The following is a 14,816-nucleotide window of genomic DNA, read 5'->3' as shown; positions in this document are numbered from 1 at the left end:
TTCATCACACGGCTGACATATAAGCTTTCACAAACAATTTAAAGTGACTAAGCTAACCTGTATGAGTTTGGACCGTGAGAGGAAGTGGCAACTCATGCAAACACAGTCTGCTTCTGTAACAAATAAACCTGCTGCATATCCTCCGTGGAGCAGAGTGGAGAGTTGCTTCTGAAACACACCACGGCTGTGATCTGCTCCGGCGGTCGTGTCGTGCTGTAACGTGATGCAGATGTGCCCAGTGGAACCTGCTGGTGAACTGCGGGGGAAAGTAATTGGCTGTTATACATGTACACAGGCACTGCTCTACTATACGGTTTGTATCCTTAGCTTTGTATGTCACTCTGTAGGGGGGTGAGGTGTGTATTTAGTGTACTATGGCTGTACACAGTGATTAGAGTTAATGTTGGACCGCAGGAATGAATTTCCTCATGAACTCTAGAGTCATGTGAGCTGATCTTTAATGTGATATATGTGAAGGAAGAACACTAAGTTGCCTGTTGTCTCATTATGTCCTTGTTCCTTAAAACATAATGTTCACATTGGTTGTTGTGTCTGGAGGCGCGCATGCCTGAAGTCAGGAGAGAGTTTCTGTCAGATCAGTATTTCTGCGTTCTTTCACACAGTAGACTTGCCAGTGTTGGTGAAGTGCCAGCCGCATATGTTCAGCATTCATAACATGTGAACTGTGTTAGATTAAGGGCTGCCCAGTGTCTGTCCTCTTCCTCTACAGCTACCTGTAGGATCTATATCAGCCTTTTTTAATGCTGAATTACATTTCTATAGACATACAGCAGGACCTGGGTGTCATTCCATGTTGTTTGAGTATGATTTGCAGTTGTACACGTTATCCAGAGTGGATACTTAAAGTCTGTCGTGTGCCACCAGCACCAGGCTCTGTCAGAGGTACACAGAGTCGGTGTAGTGGTGGGTGGTTGGTTGGTTGGTTGGTTGGTTGTTTTTATTGGTTATTGAATTGGTTGGTTGGGTTTTTCTTTGTCTGTTTTTGATTTTGGCAGTTTTGGAACAGAAAAGTGTGAATTGGGGTGACATTATTTGGAGCTGTTTTTTTTTCACTAAAGTGTGTTAGAATTATGTCTCTAGTTTAAAAAAAACTTCACTATGCTCACACTCGTCTGTAAATATGTTTGTGCATTATGATAATCACAATGAGAATGATCCTTACGTAAATAACCAAATGAATACATGATTTTAAACACATACATAAGGATTATTTTCCTGTATTATTGGGTAGTAAGAACACCTTTAGGTGTAACCGGCACAAAAAATTCACACACTTGTTCGACCGCCTTTAGCTTCGATTACGGCACAAGTTGTCAAACCTTGACAATTCACTCGCATTATCATTGTTCATGAAACAAGCATTGGCCTCTCCCCATGCTTGGGATTCTGAACATAGATCAGGTGTATGTTAGACTGCACAAACCATCCAGTTTACTTTGAGCCCTCAGGCTGTAGATCTACAGTTCAACGGTTCAAGTGCAATAGGAGTTAAAACTTCCTTGTTCCCTGTGCAATTACTCTGCACATGTGATAAAGTATGTTAGAGATTGTTTTGTTGAGTGCACATTCAATGTTCAGGAAACATTTTTGAACTTTTGTTGGTTTTAATTTGATTCTCCACATTTAGCAACAAAACAACAAAAACAAGTGTTACAAGGCTACAACACTTTTTTTTTGCAGCAGTACTGTTATTGAATGAATGATTGATTGAAAACATGGTATCAGCATAATTATGCACCATGATTATGTTGACCAGACATTAATTTCTTTGCTGCTCTGCCTAGAAGGCCAGCATCCTAGATTCTCCTCTTCACTGTTGATGTTCAAATTGGTGTTTTGCTGGACCCATTTAATGAAGCTAGCAGTTGAGAACCTGTGAGGCTTCTGTTTGTCAGACTAGAGACTCTGATGCACTCGTCCTCTCGCTCCCACCACTTCTCTTTTTATTCTTGTGAGAGCCAGTTTGTGCTGTTCTTTGAAGGAAGCCTTACCGGTAAATTCCCCTAGATCTGTGTTTGGTCAGTCTCTGCTCCGCCACGGCAGCAGAGCTGATGAGTGTCACTCTAGTCTGTATGTTTACTGCTGTGTCGCGTATTAACTCAGTTACAGCTCCGGCAATCCGGACCCTTCAGCAGCAGATATGCGCGGCTTCTTTTTCTGCCGGATGCTAGAGCACGGCTCAGTAATTCAGCTGAATTCAGCACAGAGCAAACAGGATGACACACTGAAACAACAACGTAACATCCTGTCAATTTTCATAATAATGCAGGTTGACGGACAACGGAGCACGGAGCAAAAACACAACGGAGCTGTTCCACAATGCACATGCATCCAGTGGAATTCCAGCATGACACGGCCTTATATATGATACTTAGTTTCTTGACAATTTCTTGTGTGGAATAGCCTTCATTTCTGAGAATAAGAGAACACAACAAACTTGTAGAGACTCCTCGATCTCACAACTGCAGCTCTCTGGCAGTGGTGGACTCAAGACGCAACCGGTGCGGGCTGCTGGACGACGGAGCACGGAACAGATAAGTACCAGAGCTGTTCTACAATGCACATGCATCCAGTGGTATTCCAGCATTACACAGCTTTATATATGATCTTCAGTAGTTTGACAATTTATTGTGTGGAATAGCCTTCATTTCTCAGAATAAGCGAACACAACAAACTTGTATTTGCTAACACTGTGTGCCATTGGACCACAGGAGTGATGACAACTGAAAACAGTTTTCTGTACACATGTGAATCAATAATTGATGGATTAATCATTTTAATTTGGTTACATATAACCTGACAGACAAGTTTGGACTGTGGGAGGAAGCTGCAACTCATGCAAACACAGGGAGAATTATTTTATGTCTCGTTATTTCCTTGTACACCCAGTGTAGTCATTCACATTTCACAGTCTTTTCAGTCTGTTTATGTGATGTTTGTTCCCTGCGCAATAACTCATGCTTATGTGATAAAGTATGTTATATGCTGTTTGGTTGTCCTATTGTGTGTATTCAATGTTCAGGACCTGACAGACAGACACGTTTGGACTGTGGGAGGAAGCTGCAACTCATGCAAACACAGGGAGAATTATTTATGTCTCATTATTTCCTCGTTCCTTAAAACATAATGTTCACATTGGTTGTCGTGTCTGGAGGTGTGCATGCCTGAAGTCAGAAGAGAGTTTCTGTCGGATTAGTATTTCTACATTCCTTTACACAAAAGACTTGCCAGTGTTGGTGAAGTGCCAGCTGGGTGTGTTCAGCATTCATATCAGATCCAAAACCACCTTCTTGTATGTTATGCCTGCCTGTTTCACACAGATACTGTGTTCTCCAGACAGTAAAAACATTAGAAATATTCCATCAACAAATGGTAAAAATAATATGTGAACTGGGTTAGATTAAGGGCTGCCCAGTGGTTTTTTCTTAGTCTGTTTTTGATTTTGGCAGTTTTGGTCCTCCATATTTTTAACTGTGAATGTTTTAAAAAATGTTTGAAGCTCATGATTCAGTTAAATCAGTCTGAATTCCTGGAGAGCGTTACAGGTGTTTGGAGTCAGTTCGACTTGAGACAACAAAACAAATAAAAATCCAAACAGACTTTCGGTATGTGGGGTTTGGGAGGTGCAGTTCTGTGGGAATACTAACTAATATAGACCTCCTGATGAATTTGTGACTGTTTTTACTGTTTGACAATGTTAAGATTATCACCTGACTACAGGTCTCAGTCCTGAAGGCAGTTACCTGAATAAATAATACGTCATGGTGTGTCATGGGAGGAGTCAGTGGAAGAGAGAGAGAGATCTTACAGTATACAAGTTTCCTCCCAGAATTCATCAGACAAGCAGCTCCAGTTGGAAGTCAAGAAGACTCACACACGACTCAGCTGATCTGCACAACTTCACCAGGTGAGGACAAACTGGGCTGATGGGGGACAGAAACAGATCTGTGTTTAGACTGAACTCCAGTCTGTGATACAGAGTGGAACATTCATGTAATGTCTCTTTACATATACAGCATGTGTCACTAACAAATGGGCTGCAGATGTCTGGGGTGCACCCAGGGATCCAGATCAGAGCTTTGCTGGGGTCTCTAAAAGTAACTAACCCTTACAAATGTTAGGATAATAGTGGAACAGGTGTGTTTTGTGATAGAGAGAGAAGAGAGTATATACCTATATCAGTGATGTAAACGGATACAACGTTTTATTACACAAATAAAGAGATATATTCATGATAAATATTTGCTGAATGAACAAGAAAGCCAAAATAGATACGAATGTGTTGCAGACAGTGTTTCACAAAGTTTATTCAGATCCTTCTGATCAACAAATCTTAAAATAGAGCGTTTTTTAAGGGAGTCTGGTGACTTTCTCCACGTTCTTTCCCCCCCAAAGAAATGGCCTGCTAGTTAATTTACTGGATTTGTATAATCTGACATGTTTGCTGTGGATGTGTTCATTAATCTGGTGTAAATGCTGAAATCAGTAGAAACAGTGTTTTCAAAGAGCTGCTGGGAGGTAAGACTCACCTCAGACACAGAAGCAGCCACGAAGCACTTTAAACACGAAAACCACACATTTTTTACAGCAATGCAGTGACAAAACGAAACTTTTTCCAAGTGAGGAACAATCTTAATGTGGTGCATTAAATTTACAAGGAGGGACCAACAATTTGAAATTTGCCATAGCCGTTTCACAATGTTTGTTAAGTTTCTCCTCAATGTGCAACAACTCTTATAATCCCTCGATTTGTAAGGTAAGTAAGTTAGTTGTAAGTGAAGTCCGGGATTTCACTTGTATACGTGGTTAATGTCTATGACTTTCACACACACTCAGCAGCCCACTGCCTGCAACAATCGTGGTGCTCCTGGTTTTACACCCCTCACTGCAGAAATTCAGGTGTAACAGCAGCTTATAGATACTGATACGAGAAAACAGAATAATAGAAATATAGAATAAAATACTGCTATAAATAAAAAGAAATTCTATATACATATATAAACATATTCACTTCTCATATATGAATATGACCACAGTGGACAGTTGGAATTGGAGTCAAACAGAGTTGTTGATGGTGTAGTGTAAAATAACCTTAGTAAGTAGAAAAACAACCAAAGTTAATAAATAGTGATTAATGGTAACTGATAACTGTTATAATGACAAAAGTAAGAAACGATGGGTAATAAGTGTGAAAGACTTGCTGAAACATACTACTGGGCACCAGCTGACTGAAAAGTACATCTACTGCTTAAAAGTTTCTACAGTCAGATGATGTGAAATGTGAAAATGTAATCACAAATCTAAGAGTTAAGTCTTATAAATATGTAATACTTTCATTAAGTCAAAAAATATAGTCCAAAGAGTGATCAGATATGATGGGTTGCATTAAGAAAGGGACTGAGTTATCAGAGAACCTGAAGGTCTGAAGGCCAGAGTTTCTAAGAGCCAGTGATAAGGACACAGGGAGAGCACCTTCTTTAAAAAAAAACAAAGCAAGGCGAGGAGCAACTGGTTGACATGCAGTTCTGCACGTACACCAATCTTTGCGCAAGCGCAGAAGGTAGTACAGAGTTATTCCATAGGGAAATAGCAGTGCCAGCAGAAATTAAGAAGAATAGGGATCGAGGCAATGACGCCTGAGAAGACACTCCGAGTTTTTTGTGTTTAAAAGAGGATGCTCAATGCTTTCAACCTCAGATCAGTTTGGTTTTTCACAGATTTTGTCTGTGTCTGATCCTGTTCTTTTTTGCCGGCAAATAAAGTCCTAATGCACTCAGCCTTAAAGACTCCTGGTGACTTTTTTGATCTTTGAAATCTTTTGGACCAACCGAGAAAAGAGAAGTCGATATACGACAATGGGACAGATGATTGTTGTATGGCGGGGCAGAGGGTCCAGTTGCCCAAAACACATCCACGTAGCCCTATAACAGTGATTATTGTTGGAATATTGAGCTATTTATCACCGATTTTGATAAAAACCATATCACAGCAGCTCTAAGTGTAACTGAAGTCCTGAAGGTTGTGGTGTCTCTTGAACAGATTGAAGAAAATGTCCTCAGAAGTCATGAACATTGCTGCCCTGGGTCGACCTTTCACCCTAGGAATGCTCTATGATGCTCGCAAAGATGAACTGATCCCAGGTAAGTCTTGACATTGAAATATAAACTAATATTATATTTAAAAGAGTTCTGTATATAGTCTATATATAAGTAGGTTCAGGAAATGTCCAAGCTGCTCTGGTCCCTGGCCCACAAATCTAGTTCTGCAGATTTTCTCTATCATGTTTGTTTGGACCCCAACAAATGTCACATCATCCTGATTTTAATAGTTTGTTCAGTGAAAATTAGAACTCTGACCCCAAAACCACCATTCTCTCTGACCTCTCTAATCATGTCACAAGTGAAATATGATTCTTTGACCACATCATGCAGCTGATCCAAGTCCACAGTGATTCCTGCCTTATGAGACAACTGATGTTTTCCAATTTCTTTAGGTTTGACATTGTGGGATCAAAATACTTTAAAAGAGAAGACAGTTGAAACATCTCAAGAAACCTGTAACTTTGAAGTCTCTGCATCTGACTCCATTGAATCCAAGTCCTCTCTGATGGATATTGAAGCTTCTCTGAAGGTCAGTTTCCTGTGTGGACTGGTTGAAGTTGGAGGATCTGCCAAGTATCTGAACGATAAGAAGAAATTCAAGAATCAGAGCAGAGTGACGTGTCAGTACAAAGCTACCACACACTTCAATCAGTTGTCAGTGGTTAAAGGTGAAACCACAAACACCCAACAGATAGATGTGATCAAGAAGGGCACGGCAACACATGTAGTCACAGGAATCCTTTATGGGGCAAATGCTTTCTTTGTGTTTGACAGTGAGAAGTTAGAAGCCAGCAGTGTTCAGAAGATCCAGGGCCACATGGAGGCTGTGATCAAGAAGATCCCCAAATTTGATGTTGAGGGTAAAGCTGACATCCAGCTGACTGATGAAGAAAAAGAACTGACCAAGAAATTCTCCTGCAAATTCTACGGAGACTTCATTCTTCAAAGCAACCCTGCATCATTTGAAGAAGCAGTGAAGACCTATGTAGAGCTTCCAAAGCTACTGAGAGAAAAAGGAAAAGATACTGTTCCTCTGAAGGTCTGGATGATGCCTCTGAAGGTCTTTGACACGACTGCAGCTGAGCTGAAGAGAGATATTAGCGTTGGATTAGTTGGGAAGATGCAGGATGCTCTCGAAGATTTAAGAGAAATACAAATGAGATGCAACGATTCTCTGGACGACACAGTGATAGAGAATCTTCCACAGATCAAAAAAGATTTAAACAAGTTCCAAAACTGTTGTAATCGTTATGTATCTAACCTCCAGACGACCATGGCGAAGGAACTTCCCTCCATCCGTGAAGGTAAAGAAGACGAGAGCTCAGTAAAGAAACTCCTTGATGACAGAAACAAGTCACCATTCAGTCATGAAAAACTAGTCGAGTGGCTGGATCATAAAGAGAGAGAAATCAACGTCATCAGGTCCTGTGTGGACATGATGGAGGGAACAAAGATTGTCCCAAATCAGTCAGAGCTGGACAGAGAGGTTTTTGCTGCAGGTGTTGAAGCTCTGTGCTTTGTCTTCACCTCCTTGCAGAGTGCTGACCCTGGCCTGGATGAGATGGACCAATACCTGGATTCACCTAAAGGAACTACCAATGAAGACCCATGGTACTACTCAGATGAAGTTTTAACCAAAATGAGAGAAAAAGCCAAATCTTTCCAAGATATTGCCAAATTCTTGAAGAGCAACAGCAGATTCTGTTTCCTGGTAGCAGCCATCCCAAATGAGAAATACACCGGAGCAACCATCTACCACTACAGGAACGGCATTCTGCTCACTAAGGATTTCTCAAAGCCGAACATCTCTGATGTGGAGACTGTCAGAGACAGAAGAGATTTACTCTGGTGTAAGTATTTTATTTTCACTGTAAGACAAATAAGAACAAATGAGTCTCCTTCAGAAACCTGACTGCTCATTCCTTTTATTACTCTCACACTTTATTTTAAGCTTTCTTACAAAAGTCCTGAAGATTTTCTCGGAGCTGAAACTGAAACTGATTTATAGAGGGACTTCAGAGAAATGAGCGACAGTACTATGGATGCACAGTGGTTAAAGAAGTACTCAGATCCTTTAACCCTCTGGGGTCTGGGGTATAATTGGCCGTTTTTGACTATTTTTGATTTTACCATTATATTTCACCTTAAAAACTATTCACCTTGCCTTGTTTGGTGTCATTATTTTCAGCACAACCTCACATGGGTGACTGAACAGTTATTGTTTCATTTTGACATACTGTATTAACACAATGGACCTAAAATCACAAAAAAACATAAAATCCGAGTAGGAAAAAGTTAGATGTTTTTCTGTGAAAACCACAAATATGTTTAACGAACCATTTTTATTACTTACAATGCAAATATAAATTGTTGTTTGCTAAATTTGTGCATGAGTTTTTGAAATTTACAAAGTTATATGTAACTATTTACATTTAAATGCAGGCAATGCCTCAGGCCTCCCTCAGCTCCTTCCTGCCTGCTCAACATTCAGCAGTCTCTTCATTGTTTTGATTCATTAAACCAAAAAACCCTACACTACACACTAAACACACTACACAAACACTACATAATACACTAACTATACACTCCAAACACGCTAAATGTCACAAATCTCTTAACTCTCAAAACCTGCCATCTCTATCACTGTGTCTATCTCCGTCACTGTCACTCTTTCGCCTCCGTCCCTCCCACAACTTCCCCTGTTCCTCAGCAACCAAATCACTTGTTTTGCCATATCATTTTCAGTGGCGTGGCGTGATGAAAATTTCCGGGGAAGCCAAGTGAGACATAACCTCTAAGCTGTGTATGTTTTACGGGGGTGGGGTCAAAAAATCGTATGTTGCAATTTATTTGTTGCTATTTCATGTAGTCGGATGAACTATTAGAGCGCCCAGCATCATTTTACCAGGACTTACACACGCTTGTTATCTGACCGACACTTTGAGCACCGACGTGCTCTCTCTCTCTGTCCCTCAGTCAGTCAGTCACTCATACACGCACACACACACACACACAGTCCTCACAAACATCTCATTAATGTAAGCAACCACCCTCCCAAAAGCACAACCAGCTACTTAATGCACAGCACACATTTGATATTGGACAGATGCGAATTCATTCACACACTCAATCAGAAGCCGTTAAGTTTTACGTCCACGTCAAACACGACTTGTACGCTCTATGTGAGATACACAAATGCTTTTCACTTTTCAGTTTATATACATAATAATAAATGTAAATGTTCATTATACAGCAACACAACAACCCAGTACCAGTGGCTGTAAACAGCACACCTGACATGTGCATGTATTCAGACAACCCGGCCCGTCACGGCCGCTGTCCGTGGTGCTCATTTTCTCCACATAAACAAAACAATAAACAACAACTTCAGGGGACTCACATGCTGCTTAATCAAAGCAAGCAAGACACAATAAGGACTATAATCACATCATTATGATGCGCACAGAAAAAAAAGCGTTTTCCTCACCCTATTCGTAGAGGAAGGCCATCCTCCTGTCTCTCATGGTGGCAAAGTGATCGTGACCATGTCGTATAACTTCCCACTGGCTTTTAGGTCCTCCACAACAACAGAGTCAATGGATATCTTGGTCAAGTTTATAAGCCTGTCCTGTCCACATGTGTTCCTCAGTTTTGTTCCTCTTTAGAAAGGAGAATGAGCGCTCTGCTGATGCGCTGGTCGCCGTAATCGTGAGCATACGCTGCAGCAGTTTGAAGACCTCGGTGTCAAACTCCACAGAATTGCCCCTGTTTGCGCTGCCAGTGGCCTCACTGTGACCCCTGAACGCTTGCTCTTGGCGCGCAAGGTACAGGGCTGCAACGATGAGTCTCATTAAATATCCCGTTTTTTCTTCACCTGCTCATTGTGCTTCTTTGTGCTCAGACTTTTTGCCAAATCCAGAGCCTCGTTAATCCAAGCTTGGCGCTACCAGCTAGCCACTCGGTGCGGACGTAATTCTCCTCATTAAAAGTCCGAAAACTTTTCTTCATCTCAGTACGGAGCTCTAGTGTTGGTGTTAGCCTGCCGTCAGATTTAATTCGGACTTGAGTTGCTGCTGTAGAGGCAGTTTAGTAAAATTATTTTTCACTATATACTCCAAATCTCCACCCTCCATACTTGCGCTTAATATTTTTGCTAGCTTACCAAGTATTGACACAAAACAACAACTTCCGTCATTTCATTCAATGACGTTAACGTACTGTGATTTTATTGGCCTGAAGCCAACGAGTTTGTGGCTTCCCTTAACACTGTCCTGACCAATCACAGGGGAGCAGTGTCGTGCCAAACGCCTCACCTGATTGGTCAATCATTCTTTTTTTTTTTCACGAAGGGAAGCCAGCTCAGCTTGGCCTCCTCACAGAGAACAGAGTGCAGTACCATGTTTTCAACGCTCATTCACCACGTAACATTTAGAGGGGCGCTGTTTCACACATTATGAAACGCTCAATAGTTAATGAAGAGGGACGAGGAGGAGACGACAGGCAAAACACAGAAGGATTACGTAAACTGTTAAAAAAAAGTCCTTTTATTAAATGACGGTTATATTCTGAAAAAAGTGAGGAAGCCTGGCTTCCCTTGGCCTCTGCAAGAAAACGCCACTGATCATTTTGTGATTGGTTTGGTTTGCGTAGTGCCTTTTTCCACCAATAGGAACGTGTTTTTTTGCTTACAAACACTTCCTGCTTGCCGACACGTTCGTGAGAAAAGCCCGTTTTTACCATCTGAGCCCAGAGACCAACAGGGTCAAAAAATGGTGGGGGGTCCCATCCATGTACTTTATTTATGGTGATTTTAGCCATCACAGGTTAGCTTTACAGTGCACACTTTGTGTTGATGAGAGCTAACAAGTCCTCATAGATCTGACAAAAGGCTTCTTTGTCAGCGGCCTACACAACAACACTTCTGAGTGTTTTGTGATCTGACACCTCAGTGGTTCATGTCTGCTGAGGATGTGTCTGTTACGCTATCTGGTTGGAGGTGTCAGGTTCTGGTAAACAGGGGAATACTCAGGAGGAAGGGGTTAGACCCAAACACAGTAAAACAGGGGACATGAGGCAAGATCAGAGATAAACAAAAAGCGAACTTTATTTTAAAGCTGAGTACAAAACCCAAAACAGACAAAACAGGGACGAAAGAACAAAGTAGCAACTGAACAGCGACACAACAAAGTGCAAAGGAAAAAGGGCAAAGTACAAATCAAAACCAAAGTTCAAATCAAAATGCAAAATACAAAACTCAAAATCCAAAAACACATACCAGAAGGAACAGGGAACCGACAGGAGCAGGCATGAGCAAGGGCAGGTGCAGACAAACCATACGGAAGACATGCAATGACCGGGCGAGGAGTGAAGGGAAACACACAGACTAAGTACACAGACAGTGATTACCAAACGAGGAACAGGTGAGGAGAGAGAGGAGGGAGGAAGCCAGGTGTGTTAACGAAGGGGAGGAGCACAGAGGAGCACACCAGGAGGGAACAAGGCAGACAGACAGAGGGCAGACCACAGGAAAAAGTTAAAGGCACATGAGGGCATGGAAAATCAAAACATAAGACATGATACAAAGACATGGAAATCAAATACAAGAACCCACAAGACAAAACCAGACACAAGAACACATGACTCTACAGTCATGACAGGAGGACCTCGTTCATGTAACGGGAACAGATGTGTACCTGTGTAGTGGGGAAGATATAAGGGGAAGGACCCCCGGAAGTACAGGTGTGTGCTTAACGAAAAGAGTTGTAAATAAAGCGAGCTGCAGACTTACAAGTGTCTCCCGTGTGGAACTATATACACAGCCTGAGCCTGGCATGTTACAGTTCATGCAAACAGATTCTTGTTCATGTTCAGCAACTCAAAGTGCTTTTTCATCAAATTTGAAGGGATCTTTTACAAGAGCTGAATTTGAACCTTCTTGCTGTCCATTTAATATTGTACAGGAGTGAATGTTGCCAACCTCTGCACTGTCAAGAACTCCAAAATCCTTCAACCACCACCAGGACAGTCGTATCCTGACCTCCCACAGAGATTTCATTATTGGAATCAGGTTCTGTGCAGAGAGGAGCTGACTGGGCGCTGTTACTGGGAGGTGAAGTGGGAAAGTTTTAAGGTCAATGTCACTGCAGGAGTTTGCTACAGAGGAATGGCAAGGAAAGGAAACAGTGACCAGTCCAGGCTCGGAGGGAATAAACTGTCCTGGGGTTTAGAATACGCCCAGATCCCAGGTCCAGAAGTTCTCTGTGCAGAACATGATAATCAGAGACATAATTTACCTGTTCCTCCTGCCTTCTCTCGTCTGGGAGTGTATCTGGACTGGTCTGCTGGCACTCTGTCTTACTATAAGGTCTCATCTGACACTGTGAGTCACATCTACACCTTCCGCACCAAGTTCACTGAGCCTGTTTACCCAATCTTCATGATTTGGGAGAAATCCAGCGTGTCTCTGTGTCTGTAAACTTGTCAGCACATGATTCAGTTCAGATTCAGTTCAGTTCACTGAAATCACTGATTCAAATGTTTTGATTGTGAAGCGTCATCATGTCAGTCACATAACAATGTTAAATAATATAACGCTTCTTTATGTTTGAGTATCTTTAGTGCACATGTAATCATGTTTGAGGTTCTTTAGTGCACATGTAATCATGTTTGAATATCTTTAGTGCACATGTCATCACGTTTGAGGTTCTTTAGTGTCTTTTGGACGTTCTTCCTTTTTGTTTTTTGACCTTTGAAAAGGAATCTTTTGTCATTTGAACTAATTTCTGTAATTTCTCTTTCAACTGTGATTTAAACAAAAAAATCATAAAAGCTTAAATAAAACTGGAGTGTATTATGTACATTCCAACCAAAGCTCTTGACTTGGCTTCTTTTTGAGGTGGTCTGATCTGGTCGTCCACAGGTAAAGAGATCCTGGAGTCTCTGTGAAAGGCTGACACATTCATTTAATACAAAAAGATGTCTGAAATTCAAGGAAAGAAATTGCTAAAGCTAATAAGATTCATATTCTATTTGATGGTGTTAAATCTGTCTGGTTATTTCTGTTACACTTGAGACTCTGGTGGGATCCAAAAGCGGACTCAAGGCCAGAGCAGGTTGTAAAGGTTCTTTATTGAAACCAATTAACACTCAGATGAAGGGAGCGAGCTGGATGCGGTTAGAGAGCGGTGTGGTGGTTATCAGCTCCGAGGGGTGCAGATCAGGCGGTGTGCAGGTGACGGAGCTGGAGCGCTGCGCGGTAGAGCCGCTCGGAGGAGCACAGGGCAGGTGGAGCGCTCCAGCTGGGCTGAGACGCGTAGTGTGAGTCCCTCGGAGAAGCGCAGGGCAGGTGCAGTGCTGCAGAGGTGCTGGGGCAATGGTTCACTGGAGCAGAGTGGTGGGTTGTCGGGTACAAAGGATGTCACAGGAGATAGAGCCAATATTAGTCACAGTACAAGAAACACAGTTGTTATCTAAGTAACACAGGAACGGAGCCATATACCACGTGTGGTTCACGAAATCATCTGGCGGCAGGTAGCGCGATGACCAAGGCTTTTAAGCGGGCTCTGATTGTTGATCTGCTTATGGTGCGTGTGATTATTCCAAAGACCGGCAAGCTCTCCAATGCACCTCTGCAGGCAGACGAAAAATACACAAGCACAAAAACACAACACCCACACTCGTACACTGCAGCCATATGATCGTGACAATTTCATTGGGTTTGTTGTGGTGTTGTGATTGTGAAGGTTACACTTTATTAGAGATTGTTTCATTGTTTATGCATTTGAGTAGAAGTTAATCCAACCTTTTAATTAATTGTTCAGGTCTTTCAGGGATCTTGAAGTTTCCCCATTGAAAAAAACAGAGCTCACAGTTTATAGAGTGAGAGTTACTCCAGTCTGACCTTTTAAAATGAGTCATTCTGAGAGTACAGTAAATCCCTCACCACCTATACTGCAGACTCTGTTGGTAACCGGACACACTGACATAAAGAAGCCCTGAAATATGTGTCACAACAACAGCTGGTGATTATAGAAGCCCGGCTGGTTTGGCCTCTTTAAAGCAACTCATTTTTTGTAGATTGTGATAAAGACTGTCCCCAACGGAGGTCAGGGTTGGTCTGGAGAGTCCATCACTGTTTACACTATTTGGTAAATGTTAAACACACTACATACACATATGAATATACAAAGCACAAAAGCAGCTCAGTTGGTCGAGCATGCAACCCATGAGGCTGCTCTCTGATCCCATTTTTTATCATCTCGAAGCCATCCTGTAAATAAAGTCATTAAAAGGCATATGTGTGACCACTGTGTAATGTCTTCTGCCTTAAAGGATAACGTACATGTTCATGTTACAGCCTGTCATGAGCCATTAGCCTTACAATAGCCTGTTATGAGTCTATTTGCTCTGCACTGAGAGCTAGCTTGTCTGCGCATGCACATGGTTCTCGCAAAGAGGAGAAACTCGTCAGTCAGATGATGATCAAAGCAGCGCTATGAAGTGATTGCAGTAAGTCTATGTCGTGAAAATGGTTCGAGTTTTTTTCATTTGGACACAACATCCACAAGAGCACCGCCAGGTCGCCGATGTCCTTGGCCGTAAAGCCGCCTCTGCCTGTTCCGCTCTCTGTGCCTCACTCTCCGGCCTCTCGTTCTCTAGTGCAAGTAACTCCTCATCTGTATACTCCGGTTCGAA

The 14,816-nt window shown here is 42.0% G+C and overlaps 1 protein-coding gene across 1 annotated transcript; it reads left to right on the top strand.

Annotated features, from left to right (window-relative positions):
* The first annotated feature begins 3,841 nt into the window (after positions 1-3,841).
* On the top strand, positions 3,842-12,868 carry LOC115571553 (neoverrucotoxin subunit beta-like). The gene is made up of 4 exons (XM_030401000.1): positions 3,842-3,928; positions 6,061-6,161; positions 6,515-8,031; positions 12,115-12,868. The coding sequence occupies exons 2-4, from the start codon at positions 6,071-6,073 to the stop codon at positions 12,595-12,597; spliced, it is 2,091 nt and encodes a 696-aa protein (XP_030256860.1). The 5' UTR covers positions 3,842-3,928; positions 6,061-6,070; the 3' UTR covers positions 12,598-12,868.
* Positions 12,869-14,816: the final 1,948 nt, after the last annotated feature.

The sequence above is a fragment of the Sparus aurata genome, chromosome 20 (assembly GCF_900880675.1).
Source record: "Sparus aurata chromosome 20, fSpaAur1.1, whole genome shotgun sequence".
NCBI lineage: Eukaryota > Metazoa > Chordata > Actinopteri > Spariformes > Sparidae > Sparus > Sparus aurata.
Note: the sequence above shows the minus strand (reverse complement) of the source record. Positions and strands in the feature narration are given on the sequence as shown.

Bases quoted from the DNA above. Each gene is read 5' to 3' on its own strand.
- LOC115571553 (XM_030401000.1), top strand. From the start codon at position 6,071: ATGTCCTCAGAAGTCATGAACATTGCTGCCCTGGGTCGACCTTTCACC. The intron at 6,162-6,514 runs GTAAGTCTTGAC...CAATTTCTTTAG, and splicing joins CAAAGATGAACTGATCCCAG to GTTTGACATTGTGGGATCAA. The intron at 8,032-12,114 runs TGACTGCTCATT...TGCACTGTCAAG, and splicing joins ATGAGTCTCCTTCAGAAACC to AACTCCAAAATCCTTCAACC.